Here is a 19,433-nt window from a genome sequence, read left to right as displayed (position 1 = left end):
AAGCTCAATGATATGCATATCTAAATACATGAATTAAGAATTTCCAAGATTCGTACCTTCGCGCTGTAAAAGAAAAGTCAATTGTTTTGTTTCAAAATTTCAAACCCTAATGAATACCACCTGCGGAGGTCGAAATATTGTTGAAAATTACATATAAAACACCAACACCTATTTTTGCACAATTGCTTGATGACCTCGAGCCAAACAAAGTTATAAAATTCCAAAGGTCAACAATAAAGCCACAGGATTTGGGTTTTAGATAAACAACCAGTCAACATTTGATTTTCTATGAAGATTTTCAAAAATTTTAATTTTTTTTTAAATTGAAATGGTTTGTTATTCTTTTTTCCAAAAAATAAACTCTACTTTTTGTGAAAATACTGATAATACCCGGTATTAAGCATAATCGCAGTGTTGCATTTGAATTACAAATCCACTTTCGCAGAAGAATTGATTCTAGTGTAACATGACATAATCGTCGTAAAAAAATCGATTTATAAGCTGATTAATCGATAAAAGTACCAAAAATTACAACTGTTATCAAGAATTGTGTATGGATATGTGTGATGTGCACGTACATGTATTCTTATGTACGCTAGTAGATGTCATTTAAATTACCTCAAGAAACGGATTTGTGTGCAGGGAGTCGCAAAAATTCAAGAATTTTTTGAGTCTGTGTAAAAAATATCTCATAGACAAACTAACCCTGAATTGTGAGTGCATTAAATACACAGGAATTGTGTAAATTTGTTGGGAAAAACGACAAAAATTCGGCAAAAAATGCAATGAGAAAAAAATGAGGATTACTAGTGGGAATGGAAAGAAGAGTAAGAAGAAGCAGGAACGTCGCCGCTTCGACTGCGCCGCAGCAGAGGAGAACACTAAACGAAAGGAAAATACGAAAAAGAATAATTTTTGCAAGTCGGCGTACAAAAAGAATAAAATAAAGTGTAAACGAGAATGGAGAAACAAATAGAAAGGGAAAAAAGACATTTTTAGAAACATTCCTTAAAACGAACTATTCTATACGGAGGGTCTATTTATTTCTCATTGGTATTTCTTGCAATCGTGCGTGTGTGTGGGGCCTGGTGCATAATTTTTTTTCTGTTTCTCTAACAGATAAACCAAAGCTAATGTGATGTAGTGTTTGACGTTTATGTCAGTGTGTATGACAGAAAAAATAAAGCAAAAATCTGATAAAAGTTCTCAAATAGAGCGGCGTTTTTATTTTGTCGGTAATCCAAAAAAAATTATTAAATCTTGTATGATTTTTGTTCAAATAAGAAGAAAAGACGAACCAATTGGAATACCAACAACAACAAGCATTTTCAGAAAGGAGAGTGAAGTGAGCAAAGAGTGTAGATAGCAAGAACAAGAGGCTAGACAAAACGCAGAGCGTCAACGCTGGCAGAGCAGTCAGTGCAAAAAGGCTGTTCACATGAAAACAAAGTTGATTTTTTCCTCTTTTGGTGGATAAAAGGGTTTTTGGGCGTAATTTTGTTTTTGTATTGGGATATGGACATGCAAATATTTTAATGAAACATTTTTGTTATATGTATATACATTGGAGTTTGTGTTAGTGTTTGTCGTAATCTCTTCTCATTTTTGTATGTTTTATTTTGTCGTTTTAGAAGCCGTACCGTAAATATAGACCTTACAGCCAACAGTGGAGAAAGAAGTGACCGAAAGCAGACGTAAAACAAATTTAGGATTTTTTCAATTGTACCACACCACCAGAAACAGCCACAACACCGAGTATCTGTATTTCTCAAAAGGAGAGGAAAGAAGAAGAAAAAACCAACAAAAATCAGCATCCCCATCATCTAAGCAAAGCAAAGAGGAAACAAAACAAATAGGAGACGACACATTTAATTGAGACGAAGACGGCCACTACAAGAGCAACAGAAAAGAAGACTGAACCATTTAGAACAACAATTCTTGCTCTAATAAATACGCCAGGACTCCAAAATAACTCTACCTATAACGTCATCCTAAATCGGGGAATCCCACCCCATTAAAGTACGCGATTGATATTAGCTTTGTTAAAAAAAAAACTAAACCTCAACTTATCTTGGAAGCGATCGTTGGCGCACCGCAACCAAACGCATTTCTTTTTTTTTTGCCACCGTCTCAACTTTTGCTCTCTAAAATCCGTCATCTACCTCTTTACTGACAACCCCACTCATATACTCCTGCTGCACGCTAGCGTCTCGTTCATAAGAAAGCAATTGAGCTGTGACACAACCTCAACGCCGTCATCACTTATTAGCGCTCGTCTACGGCAGTAGTAGCGCACAAAACTTTACTTCTTGTGTTCCGGCTTAGTGTTTTCCCACAGTCAGTTGTCATATATTTTACATCACCAATATGGATGAGTTACATGTCGAAGTTCGACTCGACAATGGTGCCTACTACAAGGTAAGATTCAAGGATATTATTGTTATGATCTGTTTGCATAGTGTATCTGTCATTTTATTGTATATGGTTAAAGATTAAAATCATAATTTCGGTATTAAATCAGTATGAAGGCATTTGGTCATCATCTGGGACTAGTTGTAATTTGATATTGACGAACTTTTGTATTGAAATGAGGGATTTTTTAGTAATCAAAGAAAACATATATTTATTTCTCAAACTTTGGATAGTGTATATATTTGATGGGCATTCATTTAGTAGTTATAGGGAACTTCTCTCCAACATATGCAAAGTTGAAAGAATGGAAATTGCCTCTGTTATATAGTATCTTTCGGCATCGTCCCGTTGAGCAATAAATCTAATACCCAAAAAATTGTTTTGCCTATATTTTCTAAGTCCTTCTCCTTAAGATTTGAAATCACTTGTTCCTCTTGCTACATAGAGGTTTGATAGGAGTATGCATACAAACATCTACATTTCAAGATCAATCCCGTGGCAGCCGGTTCTACGTACCGCATTGACCCGATGAAGTCCTTCATCGGCAAGGGCTGCAGCCTCAGTGTACAACACACTGCTACAACAACAACGTTTCAAGGTTGGCAAGGAAATAAATATAAAATCTAACGACTTTTCTTGAGAGGATTACTCAGCTGGAAAAAATGATTTGACGTTCTTGTCAGGATTAGTAATCGGACATTCAAACGTGATAAAACAGTGGTCCCAATCTTCCGCCGATGGTCCATTAAAATAATTTACTATACCAATATACCGTTGATATCTCAAGAATTTTTTCTGCTGTCCCAATTTAAGAATTAATAACCCGGTGAGGGGTCCTCTTTTTAAAGACAAGGGATTTTCTCTCCTTCTGATGGTGGTACACATAAGAACTGAGGCAGACTACCCGTGGCAGCATTTCAGCTGGCCTCTTTTTTTACTACATGTTATTCAGCTAGTGATTCCACACTAGCGCTGCATTGTTTATTATTGACCGATCAATTATGCATATACAAGAGATTTTTGTCAGCACCTCAAGTGCAAGTGTCTTGAGGAACTTATTTTTCTTTCTGACATTGTTATAAAATACAGCAGCATGTAGGGAGAACCTGTAAAAACTGTCATATGGCATACACCAAGTATTTTGGGATAGTAGGAGGTTGGAATTGTTATGCCATCCACTCTCATATTCAGCTGTTGATGAAATTTCGCTGTTCTTGTAGTCAAGAATATGGCTGAAGATTCGATTGCAGATATTTAATTTTATTGGAGCGAATTAAGCGGCGAGATCCACAATATAAACGTTTAACTTAGGCCCATGTTATCAGCGTGGGGACCCGAAAACATGATTGTGTTTGGGTGGGGAATAGAAATTGGTTAGAGATTACACATTGCAGACAATTTCACCCCAACTTAGGAAATTTCCTGCTTAACTCTACGGGTGGCTTTATTAATAAAAATATAATGCCATCAAATTCCCCTAAGTCCAAGCAAATAAATTCTGACTGCAGTCGTTTATGTTGTTGAAGACACGATTGCTGCAAGTATAAAGATGAATTATTCTGAGATTACTATAACCCGGTTATGGTCTCTGATCTGCAGTTAGATTAGTTGTTTTGTTCGGGCATCTAAATAGATGACTGGTGAAATGGAGGCCTATGTTGCATGTAGCACAGATATCAGAAACAATGTTGTCTAACCTCGAACCATACGATTTTTATTTGCAACAACTCCCTGATCTCAATAGTTCTGCATTTCCAAGCAGGCCAAGTAGTTCTGCATTTCCAAGGTATGTCTTTAAAGTCATCTGCATCGGTTGCAAGCGTCAGCCAAAGATTATTCATCGGTCAGTATGATAAGGTCGCATTAATTACAACATCCTCGTTGTCTGTGTAAATCCACTCTGTGTGAGGCTTTTTTTGGCTAATCGGTAAGGTGTTGGTAGGCCACCGTGGCGCAGAGGTTAGCATGTCCGAATATGACGCCGAACGCCTGGTTTCAAATTCCGGCCTGAACATCAACAACATTTTTAGCGGTGGTTATCCAGTTACTAGTGCCGACTGCATTTGTAAGGTATCCTGCCATGTTAAAACTTCTCTACCAAGTGGTGTCCCTATGCGACACGCCGTTCGGGCTCGGTATAAAAGGAGGCCCCTTATCATTGAGTTTAAACTTTAGTCGGACTGCACTCATTGATATGAGAGTAGCATCCCCTGTTCCTTAATGGAATGTCCATGAGAAATTTTAATATTTAGTTAGTTGGTACCTTGCATTCTTAAACATTCAAATATTCTTCTTCTCCGATGCTTAGGATAATTTTTTCGAGATTCTTTAATTTCTGTTTCGAGTTGAGCGTAATGATTGAAAATTTTTATGCCATGAAAAACGTAAGCCAGAGGATATTGCAAACCAACCATGCCATGACGCGTTTCAACAACTTGGTTAAGGAGGTCATTATCAGAAACTTTAGATTTGGGGGCTTCAAAGGTCGTACATTTACAGTGATACTTATCCTTAGGGACCTTGGCTAAGGAGGCCACCATCAGAAACGTTAAACTTTCAAAGGCCATACATTTACCATAACACTTACCCTTAGGTATTTTTGTACATTTAGGTGGTAAATATTTTCCATCTGGTGGTATCCCGTGATGGTCTTTAGTACCGCGGTTCGACAGATCTTTTGTTTTTGTTGTTTAAGCCTCATATTTGCAAAAATAATTTTTCAGCTTTGGATAATGCATTTTTGAGGAAGTATGCTACGTATAGAAGCTATGTAAAAACTTTTCCCCAACAACGTAACACTGCAGCACGCCATTCAGGCTCGGCTATAAAATGGATGCCTCTTTTCATTATACTTAAATTTGAATCGGGCAGCACTCATTGATATGTGAGAAGTTTGCCCCTGTTTCTTAGTGGAACAGGACCGATCACCGGGTTAACAAGGGGCATGATGAGGGCTTACCAGTATTTAAGCAAAAGCCGGTGCTGCTCGGCCTCTAAGACTCCCCAATCGATATCGCTGTCTGCCTGCAACTGAGCATACTATCCGTTTCTAAACTCTACGTATGACTATTGACCGTACATGTAGTTCACGATTAACCTCTTCATCGAATTCGGGTGATCAGCCCCGATGATATAATTGATAAGAGTGATGTGATTCATCTATCAAACGGTTGTGTAGTGCTAATTGTAAAATTAGTTAAAATTTTCATGGAAGCAAATTGATACTCTGAAAACTTTGGTCAGTTTTATCCTTGGATAAAACCATTATATTATATTGGGTTACCCAAAAAGTAATTGCGGATTTTTTAAAAGAAAGTAAATGCATTTTTAATAAAACTTAGAATGAACTTTAATCAAATATACTTTTTTTACACTTTTTTCTAAAGCAAGCTAAAAGTAACAGCTGATAACTGACAGAAGAAAGAATGCACTAACAGAGTCACAAGCTGTGAAAAAATTTGTCAACGCCGACTATATGAAAAATCAGCAATTACTTTTTGGGCAACCCAATACTTATACTCAAACAAATTACAAATTTTGCTCATGAACATTCCACTAAGGAACATGCTTCCCACTCACGTAGTCCATAATTTTGTTGGCCTTGCTTAGCAAACCATTGCAATAAAATGACAATGACCACGTTTTTCCCGCCAATAGCTGTGTGCAAGTTTTGAGGTCAGGTGCTGCATATAATGCTGAGCGGAAGAATAGTCACATAGTCCGACGACGAAGCTTGTCAATCCCATGGCAGCCGGTTGTAAATACCGGATTGATCCGGGAGTCCTTCATTGGCATCACAGTTTGGAACTCTGAGCTACCATTTGTGTGGTGGTCATTATTATTACGAGAAGCTCAGCTGGAGCACGTCCAGAAATGCATCTACTACATGCATTGGTTACACAATCCCGCCCGGTACGGAGCAGGCACTGTGGAATCGGGCACTGTGCACATCGCATAAAACAAAAAACAAGTAAAACGCTATAAGTTCGGCTGGACCGAATCTTATACTAGTATACTCTCCATCATGGATGCACTTTTTTTAGATATAAAGGATATACATCTAGTTGTGAACCGATATGGACAATACTTGCCATGACCATTTGAAGTCACTAAAAAATACCACATTGAAATTTCAACCAAAGCGAATAATAATTCCGCCCTGTAGAGCCTTAATAAATCAAATCCGAAGATTGATTTATCCGGCAGCTACATCAGGTAATGTACCGATTTAAATCTTACTTGACTCGGCTTTTGGAAATCATAGCAAACTTAACGTGCAAAATTTCATCGAAATCGGGAGGTAATTGCGACTTCTAAAAACTGAAGATGTGAAATCTGTTTAGGCCATACATGGCACAGTTGGCCTCATGCAAAATTTCAGCCAAATCGGAGAGGAATTGCGCCCTTTTGGACCGATATGGTCCATTTACAATCCCAACCGACCTACAATAAAAGAAAGTATTTGTGCAATATTTCAAGCGCCTAGCTTTGCTTCTTTGAACGTAAGCCATCCTTAATAAACTTAGAATGTCAAGATGATCAAGAATATATGGAGACTTTGTCGGGTCTCAGATCAACATTTCCTATGGTGGAGGGCATGAAAAACGAACCTAGAGCCTAATGTGAACTACATACGGTCATTTGGTGCGTAGAAGCAACTTAGAATGTCAAGATGATCAAGAATATATGAACTTTGTTGGGTCTCAGATCAATATTTCCTATGGTGGAGGGCATAAAAAACGTACATAGAACCTAATGCGAACTACTAACGGTCATTTGGTGCGTAGAAGCAACTGCCTTGAAGTGGATCCATTGATATACGAGAAGGTTGTCCGCTGTATACTTGACTGATGTAAAGAAATAAAAAATTTTTTTTGAGGAATGGGGGTTTAGATTGAGGTACAAGACCTCGCTTCTAATTCTTAAAACCACAAAAGGTGGTTTTTTCATCTGATATTGATAAAATTTGAGCTAGTTTACATTAACCTCTTCGACATGTAAATATGATACAATAAGGTGCTGTTTTTTAATCTTCTTTCATAACTAGCCAAGGTCCACATGAAAGCTATTCCTTTCAGGCGTTAGGTAAATGCAAAATGCAATGCAAATTTTGCCCATGAACATTCCACTAAGAAACAGGGGCAAACTTCTCACATATCAATGAGTGCAGTACGATTTAAGTTTAAGCTCAATGTTAAGGGGCCTACTTTTTACAGCCGAGTTCGAACGGCGTGCCGCAGTGCGACACCTCTTTGGGGAGAAGTTTTACATGGCATAGTACCGCACAAATGTTGCCAGCATTAGGTGAAAACCACCGCAGATTTTTTTTTTCTGATGGTCTCGCCAAGATTCGAACCCAGACGTTCAGCGTCATAGGCGGAAATGCTAACCACTGCGCTACGGTGGCCTCCGTTAGGTAAATATTGGGTTGCCCAAAAAGTAATTGCGGATTTTTCATATAGTCGGCGTTGACAAATTTTCACAGCTTGTGACTCTGTAATTGCATTCTTTCTTCTGTAAGTTATCAGCTGTTACTTTTAAAGGGTGATTTTTTTGAGGTTAGGATTTTCATGCATTAGTATTTGACAGATCACGTGGGATTTCAGACATGGTGTCAAAGAGAAAGATGCTCAGTATGCTTTGACATTTCATCATGAATAGACTTACTAACGAGCAACGCTTGCAAATCATTGAATTTTATTACCAAAATCAGTGTTCGGTTCGAAATGTGTTCATTCACCGTAACGTTGCGTCCAACAGCATCTTTGAAAAAATACGGCCCAATGATTCCACCAGCGTACAAACCACACCAAACAGTGCATTTTTCGGGATGCATGGACAGTTCTTGAACGGCTTCTGGTTGCTCTTCACTCCAAATGCGGCAATTTTGCTTATTTACGTAGCCATTCAACCAGAAATGAGCCTCATCGCTGAACGGTGAATGAACACATTTCGAACCGAACACTGATTTTGGTAATAAAATTCAATGATTTGCAAGCGTTGCTCGTTAGTAAGTCTATTCATGATGAAATGTCAAAGCATACTGAGCATCTTTCTCTTTGACACCATGTCTGAAATCCCACGTGATCTGTCAAATACTAATGCATGAAAATCCTAACCTCAAAAAAATTACCCTTTAGCTTGCCTTAAAAAAAAAATTTTAAAAAAAGTATATTTGACTAAACTTTATTCTAAGTTTTATTAAAAATACATTTACTTTCTTTAAAAAATCCGCAATTACTTTTTGGGCAACCCAATAGTTTGCAAAATTGCGTTGGATCAAATAAACTTGTGTAGGGTCAGAAGCTAAACTTTAGTCTCTAGAAGAACTTTAGGTAGTAGAAGTTCCATATAAGCTTTTGAAAAACTTGTTATCATACTTTTTGAGATACTTATTGTCTAACTTCATATGATGTTTTGGTGTTGGAAGTGTTGGAAAATAATAATAATAAAGTCATTGGATTACATATATGTTTTTGCATGGTATTTCTTTTTTTGAATGTAATCAAACTTAACACCCACTCAATCCAAACCCCCCGGCCGCCTAAAAATTGGCGTAAACAACACAATGGATACTCTAGTACACCTCTGCTGCTGGTTTATGTCATCATCATCATTGGCGTTTTCGTTTTAGAATACATCAGCGCGAGCTGCGATGCGTTTGCTGCTGCTTTCGTTTTGTAGATTTTGTTGAATTTGCTTGAGTTCTTCTATGCTGTTTGTTGGCTTTGTGTTCTGCTTTGCTGTGATGTGGTGTGATGAGTGCTGTGCTGTGCTGTGCTCCTCTGCCGTGTCATATTAGCTCTGTGAACTTTACGTATTTTGTTTGCAACTTATTCAGCTGTTTTATTTCTTTTGCTGTGTGTTTATTATTTTGATTTTTTGTTCCACTACTTTTCTGGCTAATTCGCTCTTAGGTAGGGCTTTTTCTCTCGTTGTCTTGCCATTGTAGGATTTACCATTTGCGGTTTTTGTTGTTTATATCATTGTTTACACGTCTCATTGTCTGTTGTAGTCTGCTGCTGCTGCTGCTACTGCTTCATGCTATGTGGTCTAGTCCTATGGCGCGTATTCCTCTTGTCCAGAGGCATGGGCCCTCTGGATGCAAACTAATTTACATTTTTTCGTGGCTTCAGTCGCTCTATTTTATGGCTTTGAATTGTTTATTTTTAATTGTAGATATGAGGTGGTATCTACCACACACTGCTCACTCGCCTCATCTTCTTTTTCTGCATTGATTTTCCCTTTCAATATTAACAACAACAACAACAACAACAACAACAACAACAACAATGGTAGAAAGACATAAACATAGAAATATGTAATAATGAGACTACGGCGACGACGAGTACGTCGACGACGAAGAGGAGCCAACAATGCCAAAAGCATCAGCAAATAGTCCAAGAAATAAATATTTGCATTTGGGCTGACTGGCTGAGTGGCTGGCTATTTGGTTGTCATTTGATTCGGGAGGCTATTTTTGAGTGCAATAGAATCTTGTCGAATGCGGCCCGTGCATTGTGAGGTGTCACCGGGGAGTAATTTGTGGTGGGATTAATTATTACATAGCACATTTTGTGTTAAATTCATTTTATTCCACTATTGGCATTTGAAATTTATTTTCAATTAATTGAAGGAAAATACTTAGCAGCGTAAGTGTTTTGTATCTACACACTTCTCTGGGCAATGCCCCAATGGATGAGTGGATGACGATAATGATGATGTATGGTAATAGAAACATGATGTATTTATGTTTACTTACACTTAGAAGTACCGAGTCCCTTAAGAGGTGATTAAAAATGTTAAAAGAAATCTTGTGGGGTTTAATTATTGTGAAGGTTATAGATATTGGGTTGCCCAAAAAGTAATTGCGGATTTTTTAAAAGAAAGTAAATGCATTTTTAATAAAACTTAGAATGAACTTTAATCAAATATACTTTTTTACACTTTTTTTCTAAAGCAAGCTAAAAGTAACAGCTGATAACTGACAGAAGAAAGAATGCAATTACAGAGTCACAAGCTGTGAAAAAATTTGTCAACGCCGACTATATGAAAAATCCGCAATTACTTTTTGGGCAACCAATAGAATCTAAATTGGATTAGGATCACTGTGGCGGCATTCTACATAAAGTTCCTTGTAGTTATGGAGTCACATAAGATTCTGGACATGTGCAGCATTGTCAATCTTGAAGCACTGAAGTCGATGCGAGAATTGCTGCCGGATCAGACTGTGACCATGTACCTGGACAATCAGTCGGCGCTGAAGGCTCTGCTCATAGTAACCCCGGTTCGGAATAACTATGAGCACCACACAGGCCGGATCCAGGAATTCGGAAATATGTATAACCAGTAGCGGAACGGTTTCCTATCTCGAAAACCGCTACGCTCTGACGAAACTTGTTACGGGCTTGTTTTGGCGAAATGAAACAAAAATTTAAGTTAAAACGAGTAGTTTTTAAATTATCTTCCGTTTAACCGTTATCGAAAAGATAATAGAGGACCGATTTCTATGAACTTTAAACAGTTTCATCTTTAAGTCAAAACAAGTAAAGGGTGATTTTTTAAGAGCTTTAGAAAAGTTTTCAAAAAAATACACATAAAATTCAGAAAAATGTCTGAAATCTTTATTTGAATCGATAGTACAGTCCATATATTTAATGTTTAAAGATTATTTCATTCAAATGTTGACCAGACTGTGCCTCAAATGGCCCATCCGCTTCAAATTTGACATACTCTTTCCAACATTGCGGCCGTTATCTCACGAATAAATGCTTTAATCTTGTCTTTCAATGCCTCAATTGTAGCGGGCTTGTCTGTATAGACATTAGAATTGTCATAGCCCCAAAAAAATAGTCTAAAGGCGTTAAATCGCACGATCTAGGTGGCCAATTGACCGGCCCCGAACGTGAAATAAAATATTCACCGAAACGCATCCTAATAAGTCCATTGTGCACCGTCTTGTTGAAACCACATGTCATGCAAGTCAAGCTCTTGCATTGTGGGCAAAAAAAAATTGGATATCATCTCACGGAAGCGCTACCATTTACAGTCAGAAGAAGTAAGGTCCAATGATGCCACCAGCTTATAAACCGCACCAAACTGTGACTTTGTCTGGATGCATTGGTAGCTCTTCCAAAACTTCTGGCTGATCTTCACTCCAAAATCGACAATTCTGCTTATTTACGTATCCATTGAGCCAAAAAAGGGGAAAAATGAGCGCTCGATGAACTTTCTGAACAGGGCACGGATTTTGATAATAAAATTCAATAATTTGCAAGCGTTGTTCGTTTGTAAGACCATTCATGGTTAAATTATAGACCAAACTGAAGATGTTTGACAATGAAACCAAACACGAAACGTGCGTGAGCTGTTTAATCCAGTGTTTCCAAAAAGATGATAGCTAAAAAATCACCCTTTAAAACCTTGCTAAGTTCGGCCGAATCTTATATACCCTTTACCAAAGGACCGCATTTGTTGCCATGGTCATTTCAGACGCTAGTGAGCTCTGCAAAAAACGGTTACATGGCCCGTTCAATAAAGACAACTTAGACAGTTTGTCAAAAATCAGTAGTTTTAGATGAATTTAATTAATAATTTAACAAAAATGGTTTTGCAAATGTTCGTATGTAAATCCTCGCAAACAGATGCGATTCTGAAATCCAATCAGCTAAAACTGTTGTCGCGGACAATCAACGATATCGAGTGGAGAGTCGATCGGGCGGCACCGTTTGGTTGATAAACAAGCCTTTTAGTGCTCACATGGCGCCTATGATCCATTAAGGTCCGATTTGGAGCGTGTTTAACATGTTAGCAAGTGGACAAATACCTATCGCCCTTTCAAACCTTACCAAAATCTATGGAACTAACTACCATACTAAATTTCCCATGAACATTCCATTATGGAACTGGGATACTTTTCTCATATAAATGAATGCAGTTCGATTAAAGTTTGAGCTCAATGATAGGGGGCCTCCATTTTTATGCCGAATCCGAACGGCGTGGCGCATAGCGGCACCAGTTAGGTTAGGTTGGGTTGAAAACAGGATGCGGATATTAATTCGCCGACATGCCACTATCGGCATACACCTAAGCTAGTAATCGGCTTGTTGTGCACTCTGAATGCTAAAAAATAACCTCGAAAAAGAAAATCGAAGTCAAGAAATCCGTGCTACTTACAAAATCTCTAATTGGTTTTCCATACCAAGTCCCTAAGTTGGTTCATGTTTGGTATTGTGTCCCCACCTAAGTACCGATATCTGTTAGCCATGAAACCCGAGCAATAACATGGGAAATGCTCCAACGTCTCATCATCTTCACCACATGCCCTACACAATTGCCGCCCCGTTTTTGCATAAGTGAACTCGTTATGTCCTGTTATGATACCGAAAACTTTATTGACTGCTTACTTCCTTTCAGCAGCAGCCACTCACAATCTGGATTACCCCTGATAGCCAGTTTGCTGTCCGTAAAAATATTTGTGATTTCTCGGATCATTCTGTGATTGCTCGGATCTCGGCCTGCAGGATCATATTATGGTTAGGCAGTCTAAAACTGATCTCAGTCCCTGGGTTCTCAATGTAAATCCCCAGGCCTAATCTGTCTTCTAGCTTTGATCCATCTATGTATCATAATCTACCAGATGACTGTGTTGCTGGCAGGAGTGCCTCCCACTCCATAACAAGTATCGTCTCAGGTAACCGATCGGAAACCTCTATTCCTTTCAGGTTTCCTATCTATGCCTCGATTATGGTATGACCTGCTCCTATCCTCTATATATTCTCTCATTGCCTTTAGTTTTATAGTCGCAGTGACTGCCTCACACTTAATCTGTATGTCTATGGGTCGGATCTAGAATAGTCTCCAGTGCCCTAGTGGCCGTGGTCCTCTCCTATGCCAAGACAACATCTGAACCTGTATTGTCCTTACGTTGCACTTTGTCTCCATTGCAGTCTACCAAACTACTGAGGTGTAAGTAAGTATCGTTCTAATCAAGCTCTTGTAGAGCCGACTGTCCTCGGATTCAACTTTCTCGGTACGCTGCTGAATGTAACACTTCCAATTCAGTCAGATATCGAAATTTTTCTATTGAGGAAACGGGGTGCGTCAAATTAGCCCACCTTCGTCTTTCTAGAGAACGTGCAAATTTCGGTCTTCTTTGGGTTAACATTGAGACTCCTAGCTTTAGCCCAGTCGTATGCCATCTGCAAGGCGCTATCGGCCCTCCGGCATAGCTGGTTTGTATCCTTACCTCTAAAAAGTATTATAACATCATCTGCGTAGCATACGGGTTCAAATCCGTCCTCAGTCAGCATCCGTAATAGGACATTTATAGTGGTCACCCATAAGAGTGGCCATAAAATGCCCTCCTAATAAAAGGGCAGACGATTTAGCGGTGAAGGCCAACCCGAAGCCGAGTTAAGGGCGTAGGCGACGAATGGCAAAACTGTCGGTAGGATGGCGGTGATCCGGATCGTGGTCACCCATAAGAGTGGCGATAAAATGCCCTCCTAATAAAAGGGCAGACGATTTAGCGGTGAAGGCCAACCCGAAGCCGAGTTAAGGGCGAAGGCGACGAATGGCAAAACAGTCGGTAGGATGGCGGTGATCCGGATCGTGAGAGGACTAGGCTTTCACTGAAAGGATGTAAGAAGCAGGTCAGCATAGCTTTTGGTATCATGTGATATGTGAAGGGCATGTGGGGTAGATGATGAGACGTAGGAGCATTTCCTATGCCATTGTCCGGCTTTCGCGGCTAAAAGTCACCAGTACTTAGGTGGGGACACAAAACCAGACATGAACCAACTTAGGGGCGTGTCATTGTGTCCGTCATGACAGGTCACTGCCTAATCCGAAAACATGCTGACAGACTGACGTTTGCCAGCAACGACTTTTGCAGAAGCTGTAGGGACATGGAAGAAGAAGAGACTATAGAACACCTTTTGTGTGTGTGTCCCGCACTAGCAGTTAGAATGAGTTCCATTTTAGGTTCTATTTTCTTTGAGAACCTGTCTGATTTAGTGGATGTGAAAATTTGCAAGTTATTGGACTTTTTAAAGCGATCTTGATAGTAACTAGAAGGCATCTTCCTTCTTCTGTTCCTGTGGTATCACAATGGACGAAAACGTCTAAGTGAGTCTGATGGCAGACTGCCATTTAAACCTAACCTAGGGGCGTGGCATGGAAAACAATTAAGGATTTTGTAAGTAGCACCGAATTCCTAACTTAGAATTTCTTTTTCGAGGTTACTTTTTTAGTTTATAGAGCGCCTAACAAACCGATTACTGGCTTAAGTGTATGTCCATAATGGCATGTGGTGGATTAATATCCGCACCTTCTTTTCGAACCTAACCTAATCAACCAGTTTGGGTATTGATTAACTATTCTAACTATGTTAGTTCTCAAATATAATGCAAATACAAATTTAAAAATGTTTCCTTATATTTAATTTCTTTTCAGGGTATGGTGATAAGTGTACACCATGATGGCGTTTGCTGCGAGGTCGATGGGTAAGTCGTTTATGTTGTCAAAATTGAATTTATAAAATAATGAAAAATGTGCAACATTTGAAATATTTATTTAAAAACACTGCACTTGTGGTGAAAGAAAATACGTCAAATGAAACAAATATTGGCAGACCCAACATAATGAATAATAATGCATAATAAGTACTCGCATGAAACGCTTGGTTTCCATTTTCATGTGACCAATAAAAATCCCATTACAATTGGGGCTTGTTAGAAAGATGTTGCCCATGTATACGAGCATGTATGCATGCATGTGCGTTTGTGATATTATGATCTATGTTTACAGCGGCTATACGGTGTTATTAAATTGTGGGAAATCTTGTATGAACATCAGATTAATTATTTAATTAATTCTACCCACCACAATATGTATAACATATGTATTTATTCTTTGTTGTTTCTACTTGTTAAGTATGCCGCCTGTAAGATCTTCGCATGAAAGATAATAGATATGGGTTCGATTTATCAACAAAAGTCTTTTTTAAGGGATGTTTTATACGTTTTCAAGGGCTTCATATTCATTTTTGAGTTTTAGAATTAGATTGTAATTGCCACATTAAGAACCACAGGCGGAGGAAAGCTTTAGAATGCCTATTTCACTGGTGGCCAAAATTAAAATTTTCTTTACACTAGATTTCATGCTCAATTCACACGTACGCTTATGTTCTTTATTTCAGTCGTTGTCCAGACATCAACGATTGAACATGCACTGGGGTGTACGCATGATTTTTGCAAAAACACTGCGAAATAACCTGTTGCCTATCAGGAATTATTTCAGGTTGGTTCTTATCGTTAATATGCAGCGTTCATATTTTATGATTAAGAAAACTTTTGGGAACATACAATGCCTCCTTTGTCACAAGACATTTAAAAACAAGAGGGAAGTTGCATTTTAACAAATTGAAAATTTTGCCCATGAACGTTTTACTAAGGAACAGGGGCAAACTTCTCACCTATCATTGAGTGCAGTCCGATTCAAGTTTAAGCTCAATGATAAGGGGCCTCCGAGTCTGAACGGCGTGCCGCAGTGCGACAGAAGTTTTACAAGTACCTCACAAATGTTGCCAGCATTAGGAGGGGAAGCCACTACTGAAAAATTTTTCTGATGGTCTCGCCTGGATTCGAACCCAGGCGTTTAGCGTCATGCTAACCTCTGCGCTACGGTGGCCGACTGTATAATACCCTATACCTAGCCTATAAGTACAATGTGGGAGCTATATCCAATTCTGAACCAATTTTTATGGACCTCGGCGAGCAAATACGTTCAAACTGCAATAACTACGGTTGACAAATGTCAACATTATTGCAAATTACCCACAAAATATATATGGGAGCTATATCTAAATATGTACCGATTTAGAGCAAACAACTCAGATAAGGTGGTAGTCGTCAAGGAAAGCGTTGTGTGAAATTTTGGCAAGATACGTTAAACAATGCGCTTGCTCTGGCTCTTGGGGTGAAAATCTGGCGATATACATATATGATAGCTATATCTAAATTTCGGCCGATTCCTATGAATATCGACAGTCATAAGAAAATCCTTCCTACAAAATTTCGACAAAGTCGGTTAAAAAGTGAACGCTTTCTTGCAATATTTCTCGAAATCGGACGAACATATATAGGGGAGCTATACCTAAATCTGAACCGATTTTGAGCAAACTACTCAGATACTGTGACAGTCGTCGAGGAAAGCGTTGTACGAAATTTTGGGAAGATTGCTCAACAAATGCGCTTGCAGTGGCTCTAGGAGTGAAAATCGGGCGATATAAAGAAATCCTTCCTGCCAAATTTCGAGAGAATCGGTTAACCAATGACAAATTTATTGCATTATTACTGAAAATAGGACGAACATATATATGGGAGCTATATCCAAATCTGAACCGATTTTTCAATAGGCTACGTTTCTAGGCCGAAAAACAGGCCTGTACCAAATTTGAGGACAATCGGATGAAAACTGCCACCTTACTTTGTACACATATTAACATGGATAGACGGACGGACATAGCTAAATTGAATCAGAAAGTGATTCTGAGTCGGTCGGTATACTTATCAATGGATCTATCTCTCTTCCCTTTGGGTGTTACAAACAAATTCACTAAGTTATAATACCCTGTACCACAGTAGAGGTGTAGGCTATACAAATTTAAAGCATGGATAAATAAAGTAGAAAGTAAAGGAAACAAGTAAGAGCGGGCTAAGTTCGGTGGGGCCGAATCTTATATACTCTCTACCATGGATAGCATTTGTCGAGTTCTTTGCGCCGTATCTCTTTTTAGGCAAACAAAGAATAATGAACAAGTAAAAGCGTGCTAAGTTCGGCCGCGCCGAATCTTATTTACCCTCCACCATGGATCGCATTTGTCGAGTTCTTTTCCCGGCATCTCTTCTTAGGCAAAAAAGGATATAAGAAAAGATTTGCTCTGCTATAAGAGCGATATCAAGATATGGTCCGGTTTGGACCACAATTAAACTATATGTTGGAGACCTGTGTAAAATGCCAGCCAATTCGAATAACAAATTCGCCCTTTGAGGGCTCAAGAAGTAAAATAGAGAGATCGATTTATATGGGATCTGTATCAGGCTATATACCGATTAAGACCATAATAAACACGTACAGTTGTTGAAGGTAAGAATAAAATACGTCATGCAAAAGTTCAGCCAAATCGTATAGGGATTACGCCCTCTAGAAGCTCAAGAAGTCAAGTCCCTAGATCTGTTTATATGACAGCTATATCAGGTTATGAACCGATTTGAACCATACTTGGCACATTTGTTGGATATCATAACAAAATACTTCGTGCACAATTTCAGTCAAATCAGACCAGAATTGAGTCTAGAGACTCAAGAAGTCAAGACCGAAGATCTGTTTATATGGCAGCTATATCAAAACATGGACCGATTTGGCCCATTTACTATCCCAACCGACCTACATTAATAAGAAGTATTTGTGCGAAATTTTAAGTTGCTAGCTTTACTCCTTCGAAAGTTAGCTTGCTTTCGACAGACAGACGGAAGGAAATGGCTAGATCGAAATAAAATATCGCGACGATCAAAAATATATATACTTTATGGGGTCTCAGACGAATATTTCGAGTAGTTACAAACAGAATGACGAAATTAGTATACCCCCATCCATGGTGGAGGGTATAATAAGTACTGTTATGCTATTGGAGCTGTATCAAGTTGTAGTCCGATTCGGACCATAAATGAATTGTATGCTAAACATTGTAGAAGTTATTGTGGAATATTTCAGTCCACTCGGATAAGAATTGCGCCTTGTAGGGGCTGAAGAAGCAAAATCGGGAGATCGGTTTTTATGGGAGCTGTATCAAGCTATAGATCGATATAGATAGATAGAGAAGCCGTTGTACAAAATTTTAATCAAATTGGATAATAACTGTACCCACTAAGGACTCAAGAATTCCAGATTGGTTTATATGGCAGCTGTATCGGGTTATGTACAGATTTACGCCATACTAAGCATCGGTTAATAACCTGGTATAGCTGCCATATTAACCGATCAAAGATCATGAGCCGCTAAAAGGAGTAATTCTCATCCGATTTGGCTGAACTTTTGCATGAGGTATTTTGTTATGGCTTCCAACAATTGTGCTAAGTATGGCTTAAATCGGTTCATAACCTGATATAGCAGCCATATAAACCGATCTTGGGTCTTGACTTCTTGCGCCTCTAGAGGGCGCAATTCTCGTCCGATTTGACAGAAAGTTTGTACAACGTTTTCTCTCATTCCTTCAACATACGTTTCAAATATGGGCTGAATCGGTCTATAACCTGATACAGCACAACAGAGATACCGGGAAAAGAACTTGACAATTTTGATCCATAGTGGAGGGTATATAAGATTCGGCCCGGGCGAATTTAGCACGCTTTTACTTGTTTAAATCTCAATTTAGCGCACACTAAAGTGATTTGTTTACCCAAAAACTAATGACACAAATATGATACGGGTCACCTCATTTCACAAATATTTCACATTAGCCAGCGAAACGAAACAAAGGTCATACCCGAATATTTTGTACAACTTTTAAAATCAACTACTACTACTTTTATGCACTACCATATTAAACAACTCACGAATGGTATATAAGATGAGCTGGACTGAGTCAGCTATCTCTATAGTATTTCGAGGTCGTAGGGATGCTACATATCCCAATTTTCGTCGATATATTCCTAGCATCAAATTCCTGGGGGTGATATTTGATGCGAGGCTTGAATTTTGCCGTCACGTTGATTATGCTCTGACCAAAGCTGGGAAGGCCTAATTTGGTTACCATCACTTGTTCAATATGGAAGGGGACTTAACGCCCGCAGTCAGGCTCTTGATCTATCGGCAGATAGTTAGGCCTGTTGTTTCGTACGCCTTTCCCATTTGGCTTGGAATCTCTTCAAATCAAATGGAAAGGATCAGGATCTGGGAAAGACGTTTTTTGCGTTCCTGCATGGGACTGCGCAGCACTGTTGAGGCAGATGGTTCTA

At 38.8% G+C, this 19,433-nt stretch overlaps 1 protein-coding gene across 2 annotated transcripts in view; it reads left to right on the top strand.

Annotated features, from left to right (window-relative positions):
* The first annotated feature begins 581 nt into the window (after positions 1-581).
* LOC106082222 (FMR1 autosomal homolog 1) overlaps positions 582-19,433 on the top strand; it is a 33,754-nt gene continuing 14,902 nt past the window's right edge. For both annotated transcript variants that reach the window (XM_013244612.2, XM_059362453.1), the window contains exons 1-3: positions 582-713; positions 1,632-2,418; positions 14,869-14,918. In XM_013244612.2, coding sequence (XP_013100066.2) covers positions 2,368-2,418; positions 14,869-14,918 — 101 coding nt within the window. In that variant the 5' untranslated portion in view covers positions 582-713; positions 1,632-2,367. The remainder of the gene's footprint in view (positions 714-1,631; positions 2,419-14,868; positions 14,919-19,433) is intronic.

Source organism: Stomoxys calcitrans, chromosome 2, assembly GCF_963082655.1.
Source record: "Stomoxys calcitrans chromosome 2, idStoCalc2.1, whole genome shotgun sequence".
Lineage (NCBI taxonomy): Eukaryota > Metazoa > Arthropoda > Insecta > Diptera > Muscidae > Stomoxys > Stomoxys calcitrans.
Note: the sequence above shows the minus strand (reverse complement) of the source record. Positions and strands in the feature narration are given on the sequence as shown.